General features: G+C 39.5%; 2 protein-coding genes across 6 annotated transcripts; both read left to right on the top strand.

Annotated features, from left to right (window-relative positions):
- The first annotated feature begins 6,318 nt into the window (after positions 1-6,318).
- LOC120551615 (gap junction gamma-1 protein-like) lies at positions 6,319-13,640 on the top strand. Of its 4 annotated transcripts, XM_039789105.1 has the most exons (3): positions 6,319-6,406; positions 6,534-6,618; positions 11,812-13,640. In XM_039789105.1, exon 3 carries the CDS (start codon positions 11,850-11,852, stop codon positions 13,224-13,226), a length of 1,377 nt encoding a protein of 458 aa, XP_039645039.1. In that variant the 5' UTR covers positions 6,319-6,406; positions 6,534-6,618; positions 11,812-11,849; the 3' UTR covers positions 13,227-13,640. The 4 variants fall into 4 exon arrangements, with proteins under 4 accessions (XP_039645039.1, XP_039645040.1, XP_039645043.1 ...); XM_039789106.1 differs by having other exon boundaries at positions 6,319-6,618; XM_039789109.1 differs by lacking the exons at positions 6,319-6,406; positions 6,534-6,618 and adding an exon at positions 6,625-6,726.
- Positions 13,641-16,147: 2,507 nt separating this feature from the next.
- Positions 16,148-25,607, top strand: dbf4b (DBF4 zinc finger B). Of its 2 annotated transcripts, none has more exons than XM_039789103.1 (12): positions 16,148-16,278; positions 16,931-17,123; positions 17,907-18,098; positions 18,622-18,672; positions 18,806-18,875; positions 19,571-19,635; positions 19,870-19,909; positions 20,027-20,072; positions 21,243-21,353; positions 21,478-21,616; positions 21,727-21,860; positions 23,177-25,607. In XM_039789103.1, exons 2-12 carry the CDS (start codon positions 16,974-16,976, stop codon positions 24,663-24,665), a joined length of 2,487 nt encoding a protein of 828 aa, XP_039645037.1. In that variant the 5' UTR covers positions 16,148-16,278; positions 16,931-16,973; the 3' UTR covers positions 24,666-25,607. The 2 variants fall into 2 exon arrangements, with proteins under 2 accessions (XP_039645037.1, XP_039645038.1); XM_039789104.1 differs by having other exon boundaries at positions 16,154-16,278; positions 16,934-17,123.
- The last annotated feature ends 81 nt before the right edge of the window (positions 25,608-25,688 follow it).

Raw genomic sequence — 25,688 nt, 5'->3', positions numbered from 1 at the left:
TTAACAAGCAAACATAATATATGTTTATAAAAATATTTTTATTTGCTGCTCTAAGAACAAATGTTCATAGTATATATGTTTATGAGAAGTAATCAAGGTAGCTGGAGTGTGAAAGCCTTTGAGATCAAAACCTAATCCATTAATGCTTTCTGATTAGGAGACTAAAGTTATGTGAGCTTTACTCCTTCTGATGCTATGATAATAAAATGTAACAGGGGGTATTTTAATTTACTTTAACTGTCTATGTACCTGTAAAACTTCCATGGAGTTTTGTGCAATAATTAAACGCTGTATACTAAGAGATTTAAAGGTGCGCTATGAGTTCTTGCATGACGTCACTCCTGTTGACGTTCCAAGTAAATACCAAACAAAACAGAGCAAGCTCGCCCTTCCCCCCCATGTTTCCGCAACTGTCATGACCACTCAGTTGTCTGCAGGTTTTCACGTCACCTTTTGGTATCGACTCAGCTCGCTTGGAACCTCGACTGAGGTGGTACTAAAAAAAGTACCTGTTAGCAGGTACCAGGTACTTTTTTTCGTAATGGAAAACCAAAAAAGGCGAGTAGAGTTGAGGCGAGTCGAGCAGGTACCATGTAATGGAAAAGCACCATTAGTGACTGTCACTAATCCCCACCCCCTCCCCCAACCATCTTGTCGGTGATTAGCTGGAATGTGGTTTGTTGTATTTTGGTGCACAGCCTGTGCCCCTAGTGTTTGTTTGACGTTTACGACCCCTGTGTTGTCTCCCGATACCGGGCTTTTTCACAGTGTATTCAGGGGGCAGGCAGCTAGCGGATCAAGGAGAGATGCCTACGATTTGACACAAAAATGAAATCGCGCTGAAACCATGCAGGAACTCATAGTGCACCTTTAAGGTTAAACTGAAAAAAAACTTGACATTTGACATTTTCAGGGATGTGAATCAACACCAGATCACCAAACTAAATTATGTTTTTTAATGAAAACTTACAAAATTGTATAATTGCTTCACAATATCCAAATAACATTATGTGTTTTTAGGACACTGCTAATATGCTACTTTCTTTTAATTTTTTGTGGTGTGCTGTATCTTTGGAATTGTATGTTTTTAATCAAAAATCCAATTATGTGTCTAATGCATTAGTGTAACAGGAATATAAAGCCATTATCTAATGAATCTGTCTCTGTTGTGTGTTTCACAGCCGCAACTATAAACTACTAGTTTCCTCTTAATCAGTGTAAGGCCTTTCAGACCAAACGCAGTTTGTGCTGTGGTTGCTGCTGGGTTCAGCACGCAGCTCAAAACGCCATTCTGGCGCGGCGCTAGCCATGGAATCAATGGGTTTTAGAGCGCAGTGGTGCCGTTACCACCTTTGATCTGAAAGGCCCTTGAGGCTCACTATAACTTATCAGCTGCATTAAAGAATCATATTGACATTAACAATCTCACCTCAAGGTCCATTTAGTGGCTGTGCTGGAGCTTTCGATCATACATGATGTGTTTGCCCAGTTTTAACAGAAATGTCTAATTTTCATATTAAGGATATACTTTTTATATCCATATAAGGATGAGTATAAATAGTGTATTGTAAAATAAATATAAAAGTATATACTGTATAAAAATCTACATTTCCATAACTGCCCATATAGCCTATATATATATATATAGGATATATTTTTTTACAATATGAATTAATACATATACCCTAGTAGATTCGTCAATTTGCAGTAAAATAATCAGTTTTTTTATGCTTAATTCAATTAATTGTTTAAAATCGAGCAAATCGTGTGATATCATCAAAAGATCCAATACAGCTATGAAACCTTAACTTGAGATTGTTGTTTCAGTAGCTGTTTCAAAGGTCAAGAATTAACTTAAAAACTCAATGTTAAAATTGTGTTGTGGGAAAGCCAAATTAAGTCTTAGTAGAGCTGAACATTTCGGGAAGGGAACAAATGGAGTTATACTGGTATGTATTTGTTGATGGTTTTGTTATACTGGTATGTATTTGTTGATGATGGTTTTAAGTTAATGTTTTGGGAGAGACAATGTTTAAGCTGGTGTTGAAGAAATTAGAAGAGAATGTGGGAGTGATTTAGGGAGAAAAGCCTCACAATCTATCCTCTCAAAGCAGAGAAAAAGAGGACAGAAGAGACCCGGAGTGAGGGGAGTCATCCAAACCACTTTCTCAACTTGCAGGACTTCAGACAGCCAGAGGACGAAGTGAAGACATAAGGGCAGGATTAGAGGAGAGTGGATGACAGAGGTGGCGGGGTCAGTGGAAAAAGAGTCAGCAGTAAGGAGGGAGGGGAGGACAGATGGACAGAAACTGAGCTGTGATGATATGTGAAGACATTAGAGATGAGATGAATAAACAAGTGCCACTAGCATGGTCAGGATAGTGACCTTCAGTAGTGAGGTGTATGGTTACATTAAAGGGGAACTCCACCGATTTTACACATCAAAGTCAGTTTTCAGGTCTTGGGGAGTGTTACTACATGAAAAAGTTGTATAAAGCTTTTGTGTTTCCAGAGGGAGCTGCGCTAAATCTGATAAATTGCCTCAAGTGATGTCACTTGAGTTGGTTTTGGTTGAAGACTACAAGTTTGATAATGAAAAATATCTGTGGGTGTGGAGTTAAAAAGAGACGTTACCAGACCTCTGTAGCCCACTCCTCATCTCTGCTTGAAGCTAGCTGCTCGAGGCTACATTTACCGCTACTAGCATAACACCCCTGAATCTCCGACAGAACTGCCGGCGGTTGAGTTGCATTGTGGGTAATGTAGGCACCAGGTTTAAAAATTTAAGCCTGACAGGATTATATTTATTATCTGGCATTTTACGATTCACTTTTGTACTCATGTGATGTTTCAGCCACTCCTTAAACATTTCATTTACATCCTTTCCTTGACATCCAAGTCAAGGGATAAGCAGACAATAGTCTCCTGTGAGTAGTATATGAACACAGTGTTTGAAAGGCTTTTGTAAATCATGTTTGTTTGGTGTAATGTCGTGTATTCATGTAACGTACAAGGTCTACATTAGTCTGGCTCAACAGATGCACATTGCTGGGATAAAGCCTCACATCTGGCACGTGAGTCCCTCTTACTATCTCTACTATTGGGGCTTAGTGCCATCCAGGGCAGTTGGGATTGGTTTAAAGAAATACAAACAAGCCAGAACATTTTTTACCTATTAGAGGCTGTGTAGCCAGACCATTCTCCTTCTCTGTGGAGATAGGTCTGGCAATGCTAGACTAGGCCTACCTGGGACTGCAGATGGAATTTAGCCTTTTGGCCAAATCTGATACATTTATATTGATGTTTTTGTTTTAACATGTGTCAAAACAAAGCAACAAGGTGCCGTACATGGAAAAATCTAAATACAATTCAATATTTTAATGAATAAAATCAAGTACATAGAAGTAAAATTTACAACTTTTAGTTCCTCAGGTTTGGAAAGCACTGGTATGTGCAGAATGTATCTTCTGTATACATCTCTTGACCAGAAGATGGCGCCAAGTCAACAAATCTATGTCAAAACTGCTTATGTCCTGTACAGCAACATACTTTCATCAATTCATACAATATACCAAGCATTCAGGCTAACATAGAGTTGTGTTGCACAGGATTAATGAGAAAACCATGTCACAACAAGAGGCTATAAGGCTTCCTTCGGCGTAAACAGTAGTGCTGATGTGAATTCATGAAACAACTCTCAGAGAATATGACAGCAAGGGCTCAAGGCTGTAGTGACAGGGATGACATGAGGTGTTCCAGCGTGCTCCATGTCACCATGTGAGTTTGACATGCTGCTGAAGTCAGCCAAGTAATTGTTGATTCAGCTTTCTTACTTGTATGGAATTCACTCTATTTTTGTGACCACTTGACCTGCTGTAACCTTATTTCTGCATTTAACCCCTATTTCATCTCTCCCCCTGATACCGCTGTCTTCCTTTCTAGTTTGACTTCTGTCATATCAGATAAAGACATTCCATGTGTCATCTTTGCATTCAATCTCACATTGTTCTGTCTCCACATCTGATTCCTTCTCTCTGATTTATTCTGTCACTCCGTCCCTCGGGTGATTCCTTGTCATTGTTGTTGTCTACCATCATACTTTCTGTTGTCAGTCCAGGGCTTCTAATGATAACATCATCAGCAGCAAAAAGCTGACGGTACAAAACACTTGTAGACCACACATACTCAGATTTTCTTTCTTATGCATTGCCTTCTTTTTCCAATATGATTTACTTAGCCATCACTCTTTGGAAAACCTCTCTGTTAGCTTTGGACTTTTGCAACTCTCAGCTGAATTGCTGCTGCTGTCCAACACAATTTCCAATGACCTCCAGAAGTAAGTGAATGGATAGAAAACCCAATTAACATCAATTTGTGGAGAATGATGACAAATCGTATTTGAGGATCTTGAACTCGTCAATGACAGCCTTGCCGCCTCCTGTTGTACCTCTCTGTCAATATCAACATAGCTAGATAGATATAGACCCCCCCCGCCCCCCCCAATAACAGAAGTTATTAAAATGCTTTAAATTGGCAGTGCTATCCAATGATTTTATTGATACCTTTAATCAATTTTTCTCCATTCAATTATTAACTCTGAGGTGACAGATAACTCCATTAAGGGACTTGAGCCTTGTAAGAGGTCGCTCTGAATTAGGATGTGGACTTCCTATGCCAAAACGCTATCAGGCTGATTAGGGTCGTAAGTGTTTCCAGTCCTCTGTGTTTGATTCTTCTGCTGATAGTTTAAAAATACAATGCCAGCCAAAAGTCAAGCTAATAGCTTAAAGCAGTGACCTTCCCTGACAGAAACAGTCAGTTAGTAACAAATGGAGATGGAAAGGAGAAGAGAGGGAAGTGTGGGCTGCCTGAGCTGACGTTTGTCTATGTCCTTGAGATGAACGGTGGCGATAAAACTAAGATTGTTTTGCGTTTATAGGTCATCAGCCACAGAAGGAACAATGTTTGCATTGTATCTGCATGTCCTTGAGGAGGTTAAATATCACAAAAAAGCCTCCCTGCGTTGTAAGCTTTCATGAGTTATCTGCTGCAGCTGTAGCAGTTGAGGAAAAACAAAGGCCATGCATTGTGTGATGTAAAAAATACTTAATCTTTTGGGGCAATGATCGGAAACAAATGTTGCTAGCAAAAGTAGTCCATTGGGTTATTTAAGCAATGTAGTATCAAACTAAAAGTTAAGTGATTTGTGAGAGATTTTTTAAAAGAATGGTCAAAATTGAAGCAGCAGAGGCCGAGATATCCTGACTTTTACTTTTTTCCCTGCTTGATCCATTTCCGGTGTTGTCTTTTAACTTCTGGTTGCTATTCCCAGCTAAAATAAATACATGTCAAAAGTCATGGCCCTGAACGGTTCACACAGCCCACCATCCATTTCTTAAAGTTGGAAACACACGTCCACTTTTAAAAGGAGGTCCTATGGCCTGACATCACCACATCCAGCACATATCTTCAGCACTTCCTTGTTGCTGACACGCATAAGGTCAGTAGTATGGGTTAAAAAACACTAACATTCACACAATGCAAGTAGATCTTTTCATTAAAGCCTCAGTGCCTGTGAATTACCCTCATCTTGCAAACTTCACACCCCCAGTTTGTACACAGGCTGTTCATACCATCAGGGTTATTTTCTTGGGCTTTAGAAGGCTCCCACCAGAACAACAGATAATATTATACAGCTGTTTTTACAGGCTGAGTAGTGTTCTCCATGACGAGTAAACTGACCTTTATGTAAAGAATTCATGAAGTGGCCCTTAAATGCAGCTTGTTGGGGAATTGATAGCAGAAGGCATAAAAGCTCCTGATTTGTATGATGGAAGAAGATGATACAAACTGTTGGTGTGTGTTCAGTCTCAGACATTTTCACATGCTCTGCTGCATGTTGAGTGAACAGTCATCTTTGTCATTAGATAATCCTTTACATATCCACGATAACAGTCAGATAAAGATGAACAAAAAAGGTTCAAATATTAAAAATATGTGGCTACAGAATAATAGACATGCAATATGTTTACATTGTAGGAGAAAGAGGTATTTTCCCCACACAATTGAGACTTCTTTAGCATTCAACTGCAGACATACAAGGTGACTATAGAGTCAGTGATGCAGTGAGAAACTAATGCTAGTTGAAAGTTATGAATTTGCACAATGGAGAATGCAGTTATTTTATTTTATTTATTAATATTATTTTTTTTTTTTTTTTTTTTTTTTTTTTTTTTTTTTTTTTTTTTTTTTTTTTTTTTTTTTTTTTTTTTTTTTTTTTTTTTCCCCCCCCCCCCCCCCCCCCCCCCTTCTTTCCCATCCACCACCAGTCCGTTTGTCTTCCTCTACTCATACAATCAAGCGTTCTCCTTCTCCGGTCACCAGCCTAGTCTTCGGGATAAAAAAGGTCAATTGAACACTCAAATTAGTAAAAACTTCCATCACTTAAAACTTTGAGTACATTTTTTATGAGTAAACGTCAATGTCGTACTTTTCTGCAATTCGGCACTGACGAGCTTATTTTCCATGCACAGAAGTACCGTATCTTTCCGGGTGATTTGTGAACGTTGATGCAGCTTTCTGGCGGAGGGGAGCGGCGCCAAATGTGCGTATGAAAAGGTGAGGATGCTGTCTGAATTCACACAGGAGGAAGGCAATATACGACGGTCTCCTGTTACTTGTGAAAGTATGTTTAAGAACAAATTACTGGACGAGTATAGGGAAAAGGTGAGGTACTAGAAATACCATGAAAAGTGTCTTTCTATTTTCAAACGATCATGCTAGGTTAGCTGATTTAGAGCTAAGCTACTAACGTATGTTAACGTTCTTAATGCAGGTTCGGGTAACGTTACTAGCTAGCAGACTAACTTTGTCTAGTATGTTTTACAAGCTTTTAAGTTACTGTAACGTGACAAATGTACTTGCTATTTATTGATAGCCGTTAATAAGCATTTTACAAAATATATTTTCGTCAATGTTAAAAGGAAAAAACAACCTCTCTGCAAACTTTTTGAGGGTCTTTATCTTAGCTTAACGTTGTAAGCATTCAAAATGATATCTGGGGGCCTCCAGTTGTGGTTTTCAATGTGCAGGGAGAGAAAATAACAAAATTTTGATTAATCTAACAGTTATTTTTCAGTTGACAATTCTCCTGTCCAATATAAAACTGTGAAGAATTTGATTAGACATATGTTTTATGGTGTTAACTTAGTTCACTTTGCAGGCACATGGGGTTTGAAATATCTCTGAATTCTGGTCGGGGAAACGAGGAGGCTAGGAAGGATTAAACAAAAACAGGTTATAAGATTCACTTCAATATGCAAACATACATTGAATGATAATTCTAATTAATTAGACCCAGTTCTGTAAGAACACTAACATTTAGAACATGTTATTATATTATATTTTATTATTTTTATTATTTTTAATATTTGAAAAGGAGGAGTAGCAGGACCAGTGCCTGTTGTGCAATAAGGGTTAGTAGTAGTAGTAGTAGTAGTAGTAGTAGTAGTAATAGTATCTACAAATAAGCATGTTTTTGGACACTGTATGTACAACCACCTATAAATATGTTACATGATAAACATATCACAATAGAAACCTGTAATTGTATTGTCTGTTCAGAATTCAACTTGTAATGGTAATCAAATCAAAGGCACACTAATGTTAAAGGCTAATAAAATAACATGGTGAAATGTGAAAGTAAGACAAAGTAGACTTTTCACTGAAAAGACTCATTGCCCAGTGTCAAATTCATGACACTGGGCAAAAGAGGAAAATAACAATAATAATAACAACTATACAAGGCACCAATTCTCATATAGTAATTCAGGGTAGTTCCCAGCTCGTTAGCTGGATGAATCATTTGTATGCAAGCTTGCATACTTGCATTAGCTGCTTCTTCATGACAAATTAGCTCTCTAGGCTAGAGGCTTGTGTTATGTTGTACACACACATACATCTTATGTGTGTGTTTTGACATCTTTCAGTAGATGGCTAACAAAGTGACAACAAAGTACCCTGTGGAATCCATGCCTGGATATACAGGGATGGTTAGTCCTTTGTTGTAGCATTTCCTCTGGACAAAGTAAGTTTGTCGGGACGTATGTAACTTGGTAATGCAGGAATCGTAATGAAAGAAATTTTATCTGCTTGTTATTGTCATCGCTCTCAGGTCTGCTAGTTATTACCAGCAGATTTCTTTGTTCCCTTCTCTTCATGTGCGCTAGGTGAAGTTGTGGCAGACTGATACTTAGCCATGCTCTGATTTATGTATAGGAAGTCCAGTCTTGGGACATCTTGGTGGCTTTGGGGTCTAAAGTGCAACACACAGACACAGTGTGCAGTATGATGAATGTCTAATGCTTTTCCCCGTCAGTTTTGTAGTTTGTAAGAATGTCTCTCATCAAGAAAAAAAATACCTCCAAAATATACCTTTAACAAAAGGGAAGTGCATTGTCAGCAAACTACAAACTTTTTAGTTTCCTTTAAAGTTAATAGTGTGGGTGAGTGTTTCATACTGAAAAGATAGATTTTGGGTAGAGCATCACTTTAACGGCTTTGAAGGAAACCACAAACCTTCACGTTCACAGCTTGAAGCCTTCTTAGATAGGCATGGCAAGGCTGGCTGCTCTTTAAAGTAACACCCCTCAAATACTTCTTTTACTGGCGCTGTAGGAAACTGGAGGCTGTTGGTCTGGCTGGGAGACATCTGGGGGAAAATGCAATGTATCACCTTTAGGCATTCGATGTGGCACTACTAGCATCTTGGGCTATGGAGCGTTTGCTATATTTTGAGACGTGGCAGTTTTTTTTTGTTGCAAAAAATGAATGGACTTAATTTGCAGTTTTATGGGTTCATTTTCTGGTCCTTCATCACTGCATCCGGTGGTTTCACATAGATACTTGCCAGAAAAAGTGTTAACAGCAGTCTCTGGTTTGAGAGAATGGTGTGTTTATCACAAAAATCTGGCACCATCAGCTTTAAGGCAATCATTTACATGTGGCATGTGATGTTCATCTTATTCCATCTCAATCTATATGTTTGTGTCTGTGTTTGGATGGTTAGGCATTACATAGGATTCTTCTCATGACCTAAAATTCCTGATTGTATGGCTTGCAATTAAATGCTTTCCGCTGTATTGCTGTGCAGCAGCATGATTTGCTTTGCTGATGAGCAGAGCTGAAAATTAGCAATGTGAAGGAATGTTCCCAGTTTCTTGCCATCCACGGAACTTGTGTTTGGGTGGTGATAGCGGTGCTACTGGGCCTCCAAATAGTACGTTACACAACATGGCCAGATGTGCAGTTTTAAAGGGCATGTGACTCTTAATGAGATAGAACTTTTTTTTCTTTACAGAGTGAGACTGTAGGAGAGCATGTTAACAGCAGCTGGACCTGGTTTCATTGGATGTTGTTTTTTTTAATAAAATGTCACACTGACTCAATGCGACAGTATATATATTTATAAATGAAGTGTCAGTGAGGGAAACTTTTAGCAGCATGGCATCAATAAAAGTGTGTATAAACACATTTTAATCTGGGGTTGCCAGAGTTTTGCATACTGAAAAATAGTCACCTTAAATATATTTGATTACAATTAATTCTCAATTAGTAATAAGTAATCAGAACAAATTAGGCCAGCAGTTATTATCATTATCAATTACTGTTTTGAGTACTTACTTTGATAAAATTTCATAAAATAGTGAAAAGGAACATATTCAAATGTCTTGTTTTGTCAGACTAACAGTCCATCCCTACAATGTATTTAATTCACATTGATATAAAACAGAGGAAATCAGTAAATCCTCACATTTGAAAAGCTGGAACCAGTCAATTACAGTCAATTATCAAAGTTGCGGCTGATTAATTTTATACCCATTGATTAATCGTTTCAGTCATAAAACTAACAACAACAAATCCCATGTTACGTTTTCATGTGGTCAGGCACATCTATGGAAATAGCCAGAAGGCCTAATTTGGCCAAATAGTGTGGTTACACTTAGATTAAAACGGCAAGCTGATTAAAAGAATAACTTTTTGATTTATTTTGCCGAACAGTATGATAACATAATTGACTTCATACAGTGACAGCCACAGAAAAACCTCAAGGCTGTTCCTTTATCACTGGACCTTGTTTGCCTCGGTCTCTATCCCCGGATGGTAGATGGATGTCAAGTGCATGGTATTAAAAGCAACCGTGCAGGAGCCTCGATAGTTGGAATATAAACTATCCTTAGAAACTCTCTGAACTCATACACACACATACACATCACACATGCAGACATAGTCTGCCCCACAAATTTCTGAACCTTTTAGATTTCTTCTTACATGAGTAGGTTTTGGGCAGATGGATGTCTGCAGGTTAAACAGAGATTGTTCAGGGTTAGGTACTGTATGATGTGGTGTAGTTCATTAGAGGGCTGAGAGAGGAAAGTATTCATTTTACACTGACTCCAATCATGCATTCTTCATCATTTCATTCTTTTGTTTTTCATCTTTTCAGACAGTTGAGTGTGTGTGTGTGTGCTGCTTCAGTTGCATTTAAAGCTAGTATGTGGTAGTCCATATTGTTGTTGTGTTGTTCCATCCATTAATTATAAACATGTTGTTCTTTGTCTGCATTATATTTGAAATGCAATGTACTGTATATGAGAGTAAAAACACATTAGTTTCTAATCGACAAATCCCATGTTGTACCTCCTAGCACAGAAGGGTAGTGTTAGGAAGGGGTTAATGTCATATGTTAGTATGCAAATACTAATAATGTCTCATAATATGTGCTAGTTCCATTATGGATAACCAGTGAATGTCTTTACTGCAGTTTTTGTTATGTGAATTCATGTCACATTCATTAGGGAATAGGGATAACTGGTGGTTACATTTGAATTTAATTAAGTCTGATAATAAAGGTCTTACAGTTTTAATTTACTGAAGCAATAACTCAACAAACTACAAAAGACTTTTAAAAAACGTTTGAAATACTAACACATTTACTGTAATGTATAAGCCCCCTAACGCTAACCCTCATACTATGGGTATCAACACTACTCCTTATGTGGAGTACTTCCTCCATTATCATAAATAATTAAATATATTATTGTAATAAAGTAATGTGTTTTTTAAATTACATAATTGGTAGATAGTTTAAGTAATTTTTTTAATTCCCCTTCAGGTTTTTAGAATTTCAGTAGCCATTTTACAGCACAAAAACAAAGCTTTTATTTCTTAAACCAGATGAGAAAGTTTGTAATTCTATGGAACATCTGAATGGTCAGGAACGTTCAGTTAACAATAGCAATTATGGTTAGACATTCCATCGTTGTCATTACTCTTCCCTTTGTGTACTAATGCCAAGGGTATGTTTAGGCATGAGCTTAGGGGCATAGATATTAAGAGAGTCAAGGATAAATGTGTTGTTATTGTGCAGAAATGCATTTGATAACCATGTATACTGGAGGAAAGACAAAGTGCTTTGAGCTAAAACACTTTGTGAATCTAGCAGAAGAGTGTCTAATGTCTTTATTTGTAGAATTAAAATGTGTATTCTGTGTGTGAGGGAAACATAGACAAATTGAGAGACACGCACTAAAAGACAGGTTAATAAATATTCGTTTTTTCGTTTTTCTCTCCACATATCAGACACTGTTAAGAAGGTGTGCCAGTAAAGTTTTGGGCAGAAATTTTTATTGTCTTTAAATGGCAAAACTATTTTACTATAAGAAGGTCTAAATAAATGAATCATTAGTATTCATGTGGGTAATGCCCTTGTCTGCATGGTACAGAGTTTAATCATTTCTTTTCTCTCCACAGAGAAGTAAGAAAAGGTGTATGTTGTCCCTACCACTACCATGAGTTGGAGTTTCCTGACTCGCCTGCTGGAAGAAATCCACAACCACTCAACATTTGTGGGCAAGATCTGGCTCACTGTCCTCATTGTTTTCCGCATTGTGCTGACCGCCGTAGGAGGGGAGTCCATCTACTACGATGAACAGAGCAAGTTTGTCTGCAACTCAGGCCAGCCGGGCTGTGAGAACGTCTGCTACGACGCCTTCGCTCCACTCTCACACGTCCGCTTCTGGGTTTTCCAAATCATCCTGGTGGCCACGCCTTCACTCATGTACCTGGGCTACGCTGTCAACAAAATTGCTCGGGCAGAGGAGCAGGCAGACAGCGGTGGAGCGAGGGGATTTTCGCGGAGGAAACCCAAGAAGCCCTATCTTGCAGGCCGAAAGCAGCATAGGGGCATTGAAGAGGCCGAGGATGACCAAGAGGAAGACCCGATGATCTATGAAATGGCAGAGGCGGAGAGTGATGGTGGTGGAGCAGCGAAAGGAAACAGTGGTGAGGGAAAAGCAAAGGTCAAGGTGCGCCATGATGGGCGTCAACGTATCAAAGAGGATGGACTGATGCGTATTTATGTCCTGCAGCTCTTGACCCGCTCCTTGCTGGAGGTGGCTTTCTTGTGTGGACAGTATGCCCTGTATGGATTTGCTGTGCCTCCCACCTACGTGTGCTCCGACCTGCCCTGCCCTCACAGTGTGGACTGCTTTGTATCACGGCCCACTGAGAAAACTATCTTCCTTCTCATCATGTACACAGTCTCCCTGCTCTGTCTGGCACTCAATATATGGGAGATGCTTCACCTGGGCATAGGTACCATCTGTGAGATCGTACGCTCCCGCCGGGTGCAGCTCCCTGACAATGAGCTGTACGGGCTGACACTGGCACAAGGAGCTCTTAGTGAGGTGGGATTGAGTGGAGAGGATTACAGCAGCTACCCTTTTTCTTGGAATGCACCATCAGCTCCACCTGGATACAACGTCGCCATCAAGCCTCTTCTGGTATCGACAGGGCACCACAACCAGCCACTACCCATCACTGATCTCACTAATGCAAAACTGGCATGCCGGCAGAACCACGTGAACATTGCCAAAGAGGAGCGTCAGCAGTACACCATTAATGATGAAAACCCCTGCAGAGCAGGGATGGGAGATGCCCCCAGAGGTGGTCATAAGGACATTCGTCATCCTCAGAACAAGCTGGAGGCTGACAATCCGGCCTACAGACAGCCACAGAGCCACAGTAATAACCACAGCAAGCCTCACCGTGAACGTAAACACCGGCAGGCCTCCAAGCACACCTCAAGCAAGGGAGACGCGGACAGAGGCAGCAGCACCAGTAGTAGCAGCAAATATGGAGTCATAAATGGTTCAGAGTGGATCTGAAATACAGACGGTGACTTATGTTTTTTTAACAATGTAAAGCCTTCTCAGACCAACACAGTATTTATGTGTGTGTGTGTGTCCACACTGTTTATAAAAAATAGGCACGGCACCCAGTTTACATTCTTGTCAATAGTATTCATACCATTAAAATTAGTAAGGTGAAATAAGTGATTATTAGTGTCAGGATCTACCTTGTACCAGTCCACTGATAGTGAAATATATAAACCTAAACAGCCCTAGGGATAATAAATAGTGTATATATATATACTTTGCCAGTAATAGCAGAGTCAGTATAGTGTATTAGTATTCAGGTTTAAGTAACCTTAAAGGTCCCATGGCATGAGGTTTTTTAACATTAATATGAGTTCCCCCAGCCTGCCTATGGTCCCCCAGTGGCTAGAAAAGGCGATAGGTGTAAACCGAGCCCTGGGTATCCTGCTCTGCCTTTGAGAAAATGAAAGCTCAGATGGGCCGATCTGGAATCTTGCTCCTTATGAGGTCATAAGGAGCAAGGTTACCTCCCCTTTCAATGCTTTGCCTGCCCAGAGAATTTGGGCTGGGAAAGAGAGACATCATGGCTTGCAAACAAGCAAAGTGGCAGTAGGTCAAGCCCCCTCTCAATAGCATTTAAAGCTACAGACACAGAAATGGCACATTCTAAGAAAAGCTCATTATGGGACTGACTCTAGTGGCTGTAATTCTGCACCAAGGCTGAATTTGGGGAAAGAGACTAAAGATACAGTATTAGGAGACCACTGAGGCCTATATAAAACCATCCAAAAAGCAGCATGTCATGGGACCTTTAAAACTCAACAGTACAAGATAGATTCTGCTACTAAGATATAAATGGAATAGAAATGGAATATTGTAAGAAAACCATTGAAGATGATGTAAGTCTGAATACATGTTTGTTGCTACTCTGTAGAAAATGTCTATATTTTGTTAATTAGCTTTTGCAGAAAGATGTTGGTGCTGTCTTTGAGTCCCTGACCGTGAATATGCAGAGGCCTCCATGCTGTAACCTCAGGTGCCTTACTTAGCCAGTCAAATGTCCTCATCACTATGGACTGAAAACAGAAGCTAAGTCTTACTACGTGTACGTGAGTAGTTTCAAATCCCATCCAGGGGTTAAGCTTTGCACGATGTTGTTTCTGTGTATGCAAAATTGTCTTATTTTCACAAAACCAGGTTTAGATCAGCCATTAAAAATGAGAGAGTATGTTTTCAGTTGGTAAACTGCTTCTGTGTATTTTTGGGACAGAGAAAAGAAGTTCATTAATGTTTTGACAGATTTTGAAATTAATTGGTTAATAGAAGTGTTTGACCTAACCCTGTTGTTAAAACTGTTGTCCGTGTCTTATTATCAAGCTGTTACATTTTTTGACATATCTTTTGTTTGTTCAAAGTTTATGCTATGAAGGTTTTCTCCACCATTAGTCCATTAGTTTGTGTAACGTACGTGAAAAGAACATAACTAGTGCATCTGCGTGTTCTGTTTTTTTGCCCCAAGGTTTGGTATAAAGAATTCCTTTTCATTTATACACACTTTTATTTCCAGATTTTCAAATTGAAATGTCATTAAGGCTAGTTCTTTGCACTGTGCCAGTGTTTTGTGAAAAAATATTTTTATGAACAAAAAGTGCATGTTTTGAATAAACAATTGGTATTTGCCTTGTGGTCTTTGTCTTACATTTAACAATGTTGGTGTCATGACAGTATAAAATATAGTATGTATAAGTTTAAATCATCCTGTGGGTGGAACGTTGAATTTTCTACTAATAATGAATATATTTAATCAATTTAAATATATGGGTTACAGTTTACTTTATTTACACACAGACACATTGCCCCCTGCTGGACAAGAATTGATAAAATATGTATTTTCCCACTCCAGTGAGGTTCCAACAACAATCATTGATTTAGATAACAGATAAAGCCGAGAAATCTTGGTGTGGTCTGCACCTGAATTTTAATCAGCCACATTAACATAATTAAAAAATCAGCCTATTATCACCTTAAAATATATCAAGGGTTAAAGGACTTATGTCTCAGCAGGATCTGGAAAAACTTGTCCATGCTTTTATCTTCAGTAGACTTGACTACTGTAACGGAGTCTTTACAGGTCTTCCCAAAACTCAATCAGACAGCTGCAGCTGATCAGACGCTGCTGCTCGAGTCCTCACTAAGACCAAGAAAGTGGATCACATCACTCCAGTACTGAAGTCTCTACACTGGCTTCCAGTGCCTCAAAGAATTGATTTCAAAATACTTTTACTGGTTTAAATCACTAACGGTTTAGGGCCAAAATACATTTCTGATCTGCTACTACATTATGACCCACCCAGACCTCTCAGGTCGTCTGGGACAGGTCTACTTGTTGTACCAGAGTCAGAACTAACAGGGGAAGCAGCGTTCAGTTTTATGCTCCACATATCTGGAACAAACTCCCAGAAACCTGCAGGTCCGCTGCAACTCTCAGTTCTTTTAAATCTAAGCTAAAGACCTATCTTTTTGATGTTGCTTTTCTTTAAATAATCTATTAACTTTAATTTCTTATACTGCACTGTAACTTTTATTCTTATACTGCACTATCAATTTTATTCTTGTCTTTTAATGTTTTAATTTGTTTATTAATGTTTTTAAATTGTTTTCAATTGTTTTTAACTGCTCTTTAATGTTTTATGTAAAGCACTTTGAATTGCCCTGTTGCTGAAATGTGCTATACAAATAAAGCTGCCTTGCCTTGCCTTGCCTAAAATATGTATTTTCCCACTCCAGTGAGGTTCCAACAACAATCATTGACTTTTAGATTACGTTAATGCTCGAGAAGATGACTTGTTATGAGCTGCCTAATAATCAGACTCAATTTCTATTTAATTTAACTTAATTACAAAAGATTAAAGACCATTCTGAAGGGTTGTTCGGAAGTCTGTTACCAGCACGCGAAGGCAGCGTTTTTCCGGATATGACGTTACCTTTACGTTCGTCGTGTTTAAAACAAAAAAGCGGCGGTTGCTTTCTTTATCGCAGTTCTCCAGCACAGTAACAAAAAGTAAGTGGGCTCTTTCTTTCTTTTTTGCCCCGACGACGTGGAAAGCAGTTTAACAGACTATTAAACCTCATTAAAAACTATCGTTTTGGTGGCCCAGGCGTTGTCTATATTGAAAAAACCTAAACTCAGGTCAGCTAGCTGACGCTAACCAACGAATTAACGTTACAGCTAGCTAAGTATGCTATCTAGCCGGGGAGGTGGCTAGCTAGGTAAATAATGCATTTAACGTTACTGTGCTGTTATAGTTTGGTAATAAAGTAACGCTAACGTTACATGCCTTTTCTGCAGAATGTTTAGATGGTAAATTGTAAAATTGCTGTACCATTGTTTTGAGCAAACGGTAGTCATTGTAAATTCGACCTCAGTCTGACCATTGATTTAAAAAAACCACGCTACTGGGTTAATTAACTGTTAACATGTCGTAAATGATTAGGGACTGATAAACTTTGACTTGAATCTCGGAGACCTTGTATTAAGTTACCCAAAGAATTTTGGACTCAACATTTTCCAGACAAAGTTATTAAACATTAAACCTTATTAGTGCAACCACCGTTTACATTAGGACTACCGTTATCTGGTGTTTGACATTTGACATCTGTCAAATGTTTATGCATACATTTTATTAACACTTGTTCTTGTTCTCTCATTTAAGTAGGATCCTGGTGTTTTTCTGCAAAGTTTACTGCACCCGGACCATGCAGCACCAGCAGTATGCAGAGGAGCAAGGCCTTTTAGGATCACTGTGTCCTGGGCAGAAGAGGCTGGAGGGGAAGACCTTCTACCTGGACAGTGTAAAGAAACGCCCAACAGCCCTGATTCTGGAGACTGTATCTCTTCTAGGAGGAGTAAGCATGTGTGAAGATAAAGGCAGTATGCCTGTGGATCCTTGCTGTAAACATTGGTGGTTGTTGTTTATATACAACAATTGTTATCAGATTTTGATCTAGGCAGTGACACTTTAGGTATAAACAATAATGCAAGAATTTGGCTGCACCAGCAATTTGCAGAAATTTGGCTGCTGACAAAGTCAAGAGAAAAATCAAACATTTTTGTCTGATCAGTGGGAGGAAAAATGTTTGGTTCAGTTTTGAAAAAGTTGTAGTAGCCAAAAGTGCAACTAATGGTACATCACATTCTTGCAAAAACTTTATATGAAACATAAAATGTGACAATTGTGTGTATCGTCGTACTTTTTGATTGTGTGCTAGTATACAGCACTACAACATTGCTTTGTTGTATTTTTAAATTGTCAAGAAAGTTTTATCTTGAACCGAAAGGAGTATGGAAGAAAGCACTTCTTGAAGATTAACTGTTGACTGAGCTGCTCTTGTTTACTGTATTTTACCTGCTGTACTAAATTGTATAATTCAATTTTGTACAGCAAAGAAAATGTTTGTGCTATTGATGAGTAGTCTGTACATTGTTTCTGATCATTTAAGCAGACAAAAGCATTTAAAGAGTAGCCAAACTGACTACATTCAATCAATACTGTTATTGAATATAAATCAATTGTATACCTACTGAGGTTCAAGTTAGATTTTGTACAAGTAAAGATAAAGGTCTGACTATGACAGATGTCTCAGCAGAAACTGATGAGCTAATGCTGTTTTTTGTTTCTTATTCTGAAGAGGGTCGAGAGTTTCCTGCACAAGGATGTGAGCTTTGTTGTGACTGGAAGCCCAGAGGGCCTGAAGGGGCAGAATTGTACTGACACCAAAGCAGAGACAAAGGGGATCAGTGAAGAAGCTCAACGTCCTGTGATGCAGCGAGAGTGTGTCCTCAGCAGTGACAAACGGCGACCCGGAACTCCTAGACCAATGGTACTGAGCATCACCCATGCATGTTTTAAAACATTTTACAGCTAACAAGAGTGTTGGTACTTAATACATATTAACCAGATAATTGGCAAGAGAAACTCACAAAAAGGTTAAAGCTAAATAGGTCAAGTCAATTTTACCAAACAGCTGATTCCATTGAATTAACTTATGTGGTCTGCAATGTTTTTCCTAATTGATGTATTTGTAACAGAAATCAAATGCAACTCCTCTCTTTCTGTATTGATGAGAAAATATATTTCTTGAATTCTAGAATAAAAAAAAAAATGGATACTTAGATATGCTATTTATTGCCCTGATACAGGTGAATATGTTGTTACTAGTGTACATTGTTATATATTTATGTGAGAAATGCTAAATGCAACCATTCAAAAACAAATACCAAACAAAACAATTGGTTATTGATTTTGTTTTCATTACCAGCTCATTTGGACAATATCCCAGTGGACGTTACTATAAAGTATAACCCAGAATGAAACGTATATCTGTACTGTATTTTTCTTTACAGCCTTGTGGCAGCCGTGGGAAGGCCTTGCTTGAAAAAGCCATTCGCAACAATGTAAGTGTCAGTGCAGCTGGAAAATGGTTTATGTTGCAGCTCTGTGGGCTTTATTTTTTGTAGATATTGGTGTTACACTGAAGACTGACATGGTTTGTTATCTCGACTTGTTTCTGATGGATCTGTCTTGTAGGAACGACTGCAGGGGAGCAGTGTTTTGGCCAATGCTCGATCTTGGGGAGTGAAGATTTTGTATGTGGAAGGTATCCTTTTGACTAATAACATGATTTGAAGGGAACTCTTATATCCCTTTCACACCAATGGCTCAACCAGGGTTATACCCAGGTGGACTGTGTTACCTCTTTCACACCACCTACCAGGGTTGGGCTAGGGTTGTCTGATCAGGGTTCAACCCTCCTTTTGCCAAGCCGGTCTACATGGGTATATCCCTGGTCATGACAATTCAGAGATCACCTAGGTCAACCCGGGAGCAATGCATAACAATTACCTTAAGTGCTAGAAATGTGCAGGGCTTTTATATTCAGTGAACAGCTAACATCACATACTCCAGTCCATCTGTATACAAGGAGAACTTATGTTTTTTAGCAACTTGATTCTGTCATTGTACAGTAGGGAGAGATAAATAAAACATACTTTATGATTATTTCGCAGTGATTACTTTCTAAAGCACACATAAATAACCATAAAAACACTTCACAGCTGATTTGTGCAGACTGATTTCTATTCTGCATATTTATTGCAGGTATTATTTGGCTTGTATGTGTTCATATCTGTAGTGCAGTGAACCTCTGCTCACAGCAGATGGCACCATGTGAGTGTTTTTGTGTCTTACTGATCCCAGCTGAAGAGGGCTGCTGTTAACCACCATAGAAATGCCACATTCTTAACCAAGTAACAGTGTGTGAAAGTCTTGTATTTTTCCTTAATGTAGTATCAGATGTCATTTTATATTTGAAACAGTTGACTCGAGAGAGCTTCAGTGCTATACACAAGAGGCCGGAGGTAAGATGTTTGGGCTGAATGTCTTTTCACTTCAACAAATATCCAAATATAGCAGTTCTAAATAAAAAAAAAATCAAGCAAGTAAATAATTTATAAATGAATTAGTTAAACAGTTCTGAAAAAAATGAGTTCAGCTCCCATTCAAATGTTATACACTTTGTTAGGGTTTGTAATCCATCAGTCTTTGCTCTTTAATGTTAATGAGTCTTATTTAAACTTCTTTTTTTAATGCAGAGGACTTGCACCAAACAACAAAGTCCCCATGTTATCAAAGGTTAGTTGATGTATATGTGCTGCTAATGTGTTTATTTTCCGACAATAAGGTATTTCTGTGGGTATGAGTGCTTATTCAATTGTTTGCCTGTACCTCTTTACTTCTCCTGGTCTATAGCTGCAGCTTTGAGGTCTCCCTATCTTAAAATTGAAGATATGAGCAGGTGAGTATCCCTCATTCAGTGCAGTTTATGTTTGTCCATTTTCTCTCTAGTTGCGAGGAAGGATGTAAATGGGGGGAAAAGGAACTGTCTAACCTGCTCCCTCAGAAATGTCCTCAACTCCTGAGGGAAATATCTGTCTCTATAGCTGCTAAATGCTCCACTTTGTTCACTAGCCAGTCGCTAACTGTGTCTATCTGCTGTTTAGGCTGAACAGGTGATGTACGGTGGGTTTGTAGAGCGTTTTTGTTAAAAACAGCTGAAAACGACGCTGTGAGAGTTAACCAAAACAGTAAAGTTGCAGGGTGAACAAGTTAAACCATGAACTGAAAGTCGCTGCAAAGCTCCGTAAAGCCAAGGGGAGCTGCAGATTTAGTGGATAATTCTTTGTAAGTTCATCACTACGAGCGACCCTGTTCACTTTGTCATTTGATACGTTGTTAGTGTAAAATATTTTTTCATAGCTGCTTTAATCTTGTTTGATTCCAAGTTAATTAAGCCAAGCTAGAATTTAGCAAGGCAAAGGGAATTGTTTTTGCCTGCCCAGGTTCATGGTTGTTAAGTGTCAGATTAGATCCTTTATGCAGTTGAAACAGAATGACAGTGAAACAACAATGAGTGGCAGGGACCTGTCCCCGTGTTTCCTACCCCACTGGACGCAGGTTTGCATTTCAGCCCAGATGATTTTCTTAATTGAACTTGTTGAGGAGTCCCATCATGTAATGTGACAAGCCCCCTCAGTGATGCAGCTCCCCAGGAGCTCAGAGCTCAAGCGGATACGATTTCTATTCGATGAGGCTTTTGCAAGCTCCACTGCCTGTTCCAGCAATGGATCTCTATGTGCTAACAGGTCTTTTCATTTGCCCTCTCATTTTAGTTAATTTAAGTGCTCTGGCTATGTGTGTGTAGGCCATTTCTGTGAGAGAACCCATGACACCTGAAACATTTACACATTATCCGTGCTGGGCTTCATCCCGGATGTATAATCTCACATTCAGTTTTGCAAAGTGGAGTGAAATATTTTTTTATTTGAAAATATTGGAAGATTTTATTTTATTTTTATCTGCATGCAAATGTGCAGTTTGCTTTTTCATGTATAACTTTTGAAATGCTAAAACATTTTTATTTGATTTAGACCTTGTGTTAAATTCTTTTGTTTTGTTCTCTAACCAGGAGATACAAGCCCTTGCATATTCAATCTATGACATTCCCCCCTCTGTGGTACTCGGGCCGATTTAGTCCCTTTGAATCTCCTCCTCCTCCTCGGTTTGAAAAGCAGACAGAGTAAGTAGAAAATAAAACCAGGTTTGTTTAACTGCCGTTATTTGAAGAATACAGACCATTGTTTTGCTAACAAACTGTCTGTGTTCAAAAGTCTATTATGTACTCTTCATTCTTTGTAAATTAGGGAGAAGAAAAAAGTTGAAAGCAGCATTAAGGACAAATCTCAAACCCCACTCTGGTGTAACCCTTCCCCTTGGCGGCCACGCAAAAAGGACCTGTCTTACTGTGAATGCTGTCATCAACCCTTCACTAATCTGGAGGAGGTGAACATCTTTAAGAATGACTTTTGTTAGCACCTAGCTGATTTGTTTTTGCCTTCATTGTTTTGTTTATATTTACATCTGTGACTTGTGGTCTTTGTTTGCCCTCGCAGCACTTGCAGTCTGATCAGCACCGTGCGTTTGTGCTGGATCCCTCAAACTACAGTGTGATGGACCAACTCGTGGCTGAAATGATTCCGGGATTCAACCCCAATCCATCTCAACTGTCAGAAGAAACACTGAACCGGTGAGTTTTGATTATCACCTAGTAATGTCCTAATGTTGTAAAATTCTTGTCATTTTTCTTTTTTCACTGGACCACAATTAGGCTTGCTGTGGTTGTCGGTGTTACACCGATTTCATTGCTTGCCCACCGTTGTTTTGTTTTTACAGAAATGAAACCCATTTAGTTCACCAGATCAGCGCCCATGTTCATAAAAAAAAACTTTAATTTGTAAAATACTAAAGGTGATATCAATTATATTTTGTTCGACGACTAACGCTCTAAATATAAACCGAAAGTGTCTGCTCCATGCTGCAGCAGAGTCTCAGAACAGAGTAGCAAGATTAAGGTGGAGAGGAGTTTACGGACAAGATGGCGGAGTGGTGGAGGTTTTGTTGTCAAATTGAAAATCAAAGTGCCTATTTATTCTTCTCAAACTGCCCATGGCTGCTGCACCTGTATTCACCCTCTGTATGAGACGTGCTGTAGGAGCGCCTGTCTCTTTAATTCCTCCTTCCGAAAAAGCCCATCTGCTCTGATTGGCCAGTGTGTTTCCTGGAATCTCCGGTTGAAGCTGGAGCTACTGCAACGGAGTATATAGCAGGACTTTGTACCGTGAAAAATCACCAATAAAGGCTTCTAAACCAAATATTACCCAACCGGACATGTCCCAGCAATAAAGTGATCGGAATTTGGGAAGAAATTACCATAATTGGCTGAGATTTCAGCTACGTTGCTTTAGCGTGTAGCTACTTAATAGTTAGCAGTATGCTAATGTTAGGTTGTAGTGGAACGAAGCAGCACTTTCTACCGTCAAAAGTCGCAGATAAAGGCTTCTGAACCAAACACTACCCAATCGGACATGTTTCAGCAGTAATGCAGTAATGAGGAGAATTTAACAACATTGGAAGCCAAGATGACATTGTTTCCTGCCGTTAGCCATGTAGCTACTTTAGTTAGCAGTTGACACTAATAGAACATAGCAGAATAAAGAAAAAAAACCAGAAAATGTTTCAGGAGTAATGTGTCTAAAATACATTTACTTCTTTATTTGAAACATTTAACCTGAATAAATCCAACATTAGAACATTGTAAATATGACAGAAAACACATAAAAGCATAATATGTGACCTTCAATAGTTAGTTAGTAGTTATTAATATACAGATATTGAGCGTCATCGACAAATATCTTTTTGTGTGAAATGTCTGGTGTAATCGCTTATGTGTCACTTTGTTTATTAACCAGTGGGGATTTTTTCTCACTGTGGCATTCCTAACCATAATGTTTTTTTCTGTGTTTAAATGAAGGATTTTTTGTATTTTCTATGTCCTCCTCCTAGACCACCAACTCCTTTGCCCGTCTGTGAACTGGAGCCTCTCACTGATGCTGAGACGGAGCACGCTGTTCAGGCCCTGCAGAGACGAGGTTCATCATTCAATATTAACATCTCCAGCCCTATTGGAGGTCCTCTTTCCTCTGGCCCAGCCAGCCCATCACCAGGAGTTCAGTTTCCTGTCCCAAATCCACCAGCAACTCCACCTGCTGATATCCCACCTTTCACTGCTAACACAGACTGCCAGCTCCCTGACAGCCATCCTCACGCTTTAAGTCCTGCCATGCCTGTTTCAGATGTTGAACCACAAGCCTACAACTCAGCCAGCCAGCAGCCTGATACTCAACATCTCTCCCCCTGCCCTGACACCCCATGCCTATCCCCTGACCCTTACTCCCTGCCTCCGGTCCTCAGCCCACAAGTCCCTTATCCCTTCCACATTGTGGAGCCACACTGCCCGTATTCAGAGCCTCCTGTCCTTAGTCCTCAACCGTACACTGCAGAGGAGGCTGAGGAAGGACACCCTTGTGAAATGGACACTGCAGAAAGTGTGTCTCAGTCAGTCCCTAATCATATCTCCACTGCACTTTTTCCCTCTGTGGTTTTGACAAATACAGCAAAGGGATCAAACCCAAGTCTTTTAGGATTTAGTGGGATCACATGTTCCACCAAAAATGGTTTGGAGTGTGCTACGCTGTTGTCGCGTAGATCTCGTTCCCTGCCTCGACAGTCAGCGACGGCACCAAACCCCAAAAAGCGCTGTAGATCAGCCAGCCCTGAGCACAGCCGGAGCAAAAGGAGGAGAATTGCAGTGAAATGTGGCTACAGCAGTAGTTGGACTGAACAAGGGCATCTATCTGTCAAACCAGAAAGTGACATTTTGGCAAAACCTGAGGGAAGTTTATTATTTGACAAGGTCTCTTCAACATGCGCCTTGGAAAAACTTGATTCAAAACAGACTTTTACCACGTTTTGTGTTCCTACGGTACAGAATTTCACTTGGGCACCAATTCAAGTGGAAATTTTAGGTCATGGTAGCACTTCTGTTGCTGATCATCCATCACGGCCACTTTCCTCAAAAGCAAAGATTTGTGATCCTCCACTCCAGTTCCCCAATGATAAATCTCACAGTGCGTTTTTCAGTCAAGACTCCCAATGTTCACTATCCCACTCCACCTCAGTGTGCATCGAGTCAGCCCTCATCCCAGACATAGCCACGCTCTCTCCATCATCATCTGACTCTGACTGGGACTGTGGTCTGCTGTCACGGCTTGGACCGACCTCTGCTCCTCCTCTGTTGCCCACTGAGCAGAGTTGTGAGCTCGACAAGGAGCTCCTCCACATGCCGTGCACGTGGATGCACGACACCAGCTACGAGTCACGTCTTCACACTGTCCTTCAACCGTCAAAGCCAGCAACCTCACTGTGTGGGGAAGAAATGGACCCTTCAGCATTTTCCAGGACTGTGGTACAGATTGTTGAGGTTCAGCACTGATGGTTATTCTCTTGGTCATTTTAAAGAACTGGAAGAACCACTACCTAGAGGCCGTGTCAGGCATTTACAATAGGAAGTCTTTGACTTTGCTGCTGCGTATCCCACTGCAAGAGACAATGGGCAGCACTTAAGCTCATCAAAATAAGTCAATGAAATATACACTGAATAAATATTTTAAACTTAGTGCAAACTAAAATTGAATATTTAGATGTTTTTACAGATGCTGATTGTTATTTTGTATATTTTGTTGTTGTTGTTGCCGTAGATGTTACTTAGCGGATGTGCATCTTCCCATGAATTTGAAGAATGTCCATTATAATTTTTCCTCTCAACCCCTGATCATCCTCAAGCACAGAACCCTAAGTAATATTCTGTATGTCGTGCTGACTGCAGTCTTTCAGCACCTATGTCCGGGAACACATGGTGGTATTGAGAATTTAATGACGCTTTTCTGAAGGGGGCCATTACTCAATTACTGTAAGTGCTGCATCTGGATCAGATCCCACTTGCGACAGCATTGATAAGGCGTTCGTAGAGTGTAGGACTCGTACAACCTGTGAGACATCAGTCTGTCTGATTAATGTCATATGGCTTTTTCTGATTTTTGAAGGACAGCTGAAAGACTGGCTTTGTCAAGGAGATATGACTGCTTCACAGTAGTGTGCTGCAGCTACAGTGAGGTTTATTGTCTTCACTTGCCAGTTTTTCAAATATAAGGTCACCTACCATTAAAGACTCATTGCTCATAATAGACACAAAAAAAACAGCTAAAATCTCACCTTCTTCTGAATATCTTGCATGGGCATTTAAAAACGATGCAGAATGCAACAAGCAAAGAGATGCCAAACATGATTTCAGTATGTGGAAGATAAGCAGTTATCTTAGGAAAATGTGAAGTCAACTCTTGTACAGTGTTTTTAAATAAACGTTTTTAACCATAAACCTTTCCTGCTGCATAGTTTAGAAAAATGTTGTTCAAAGTTTAGAACTGTTGGGGTATGCTGAGGGTAATTTTTCCTGCTT

This window comes from Perca fluviatilis, chromosome 21, assembly GCF_010015445.1.
Source record: "Perca fluviatilis chromosome 21, GENO_Pfluv_1.0, whole genome shotgun sequence".
NCBI lineage: Eukaryota > Metazoa > Chordata > Actinopteri > Perciformes > Percidae > Perca > Perca fluviatilis.
Note: the sequence above shows the minus strand (reverse complement) of the source record. Positions and strands in the feature narration are given on the sequence as shown.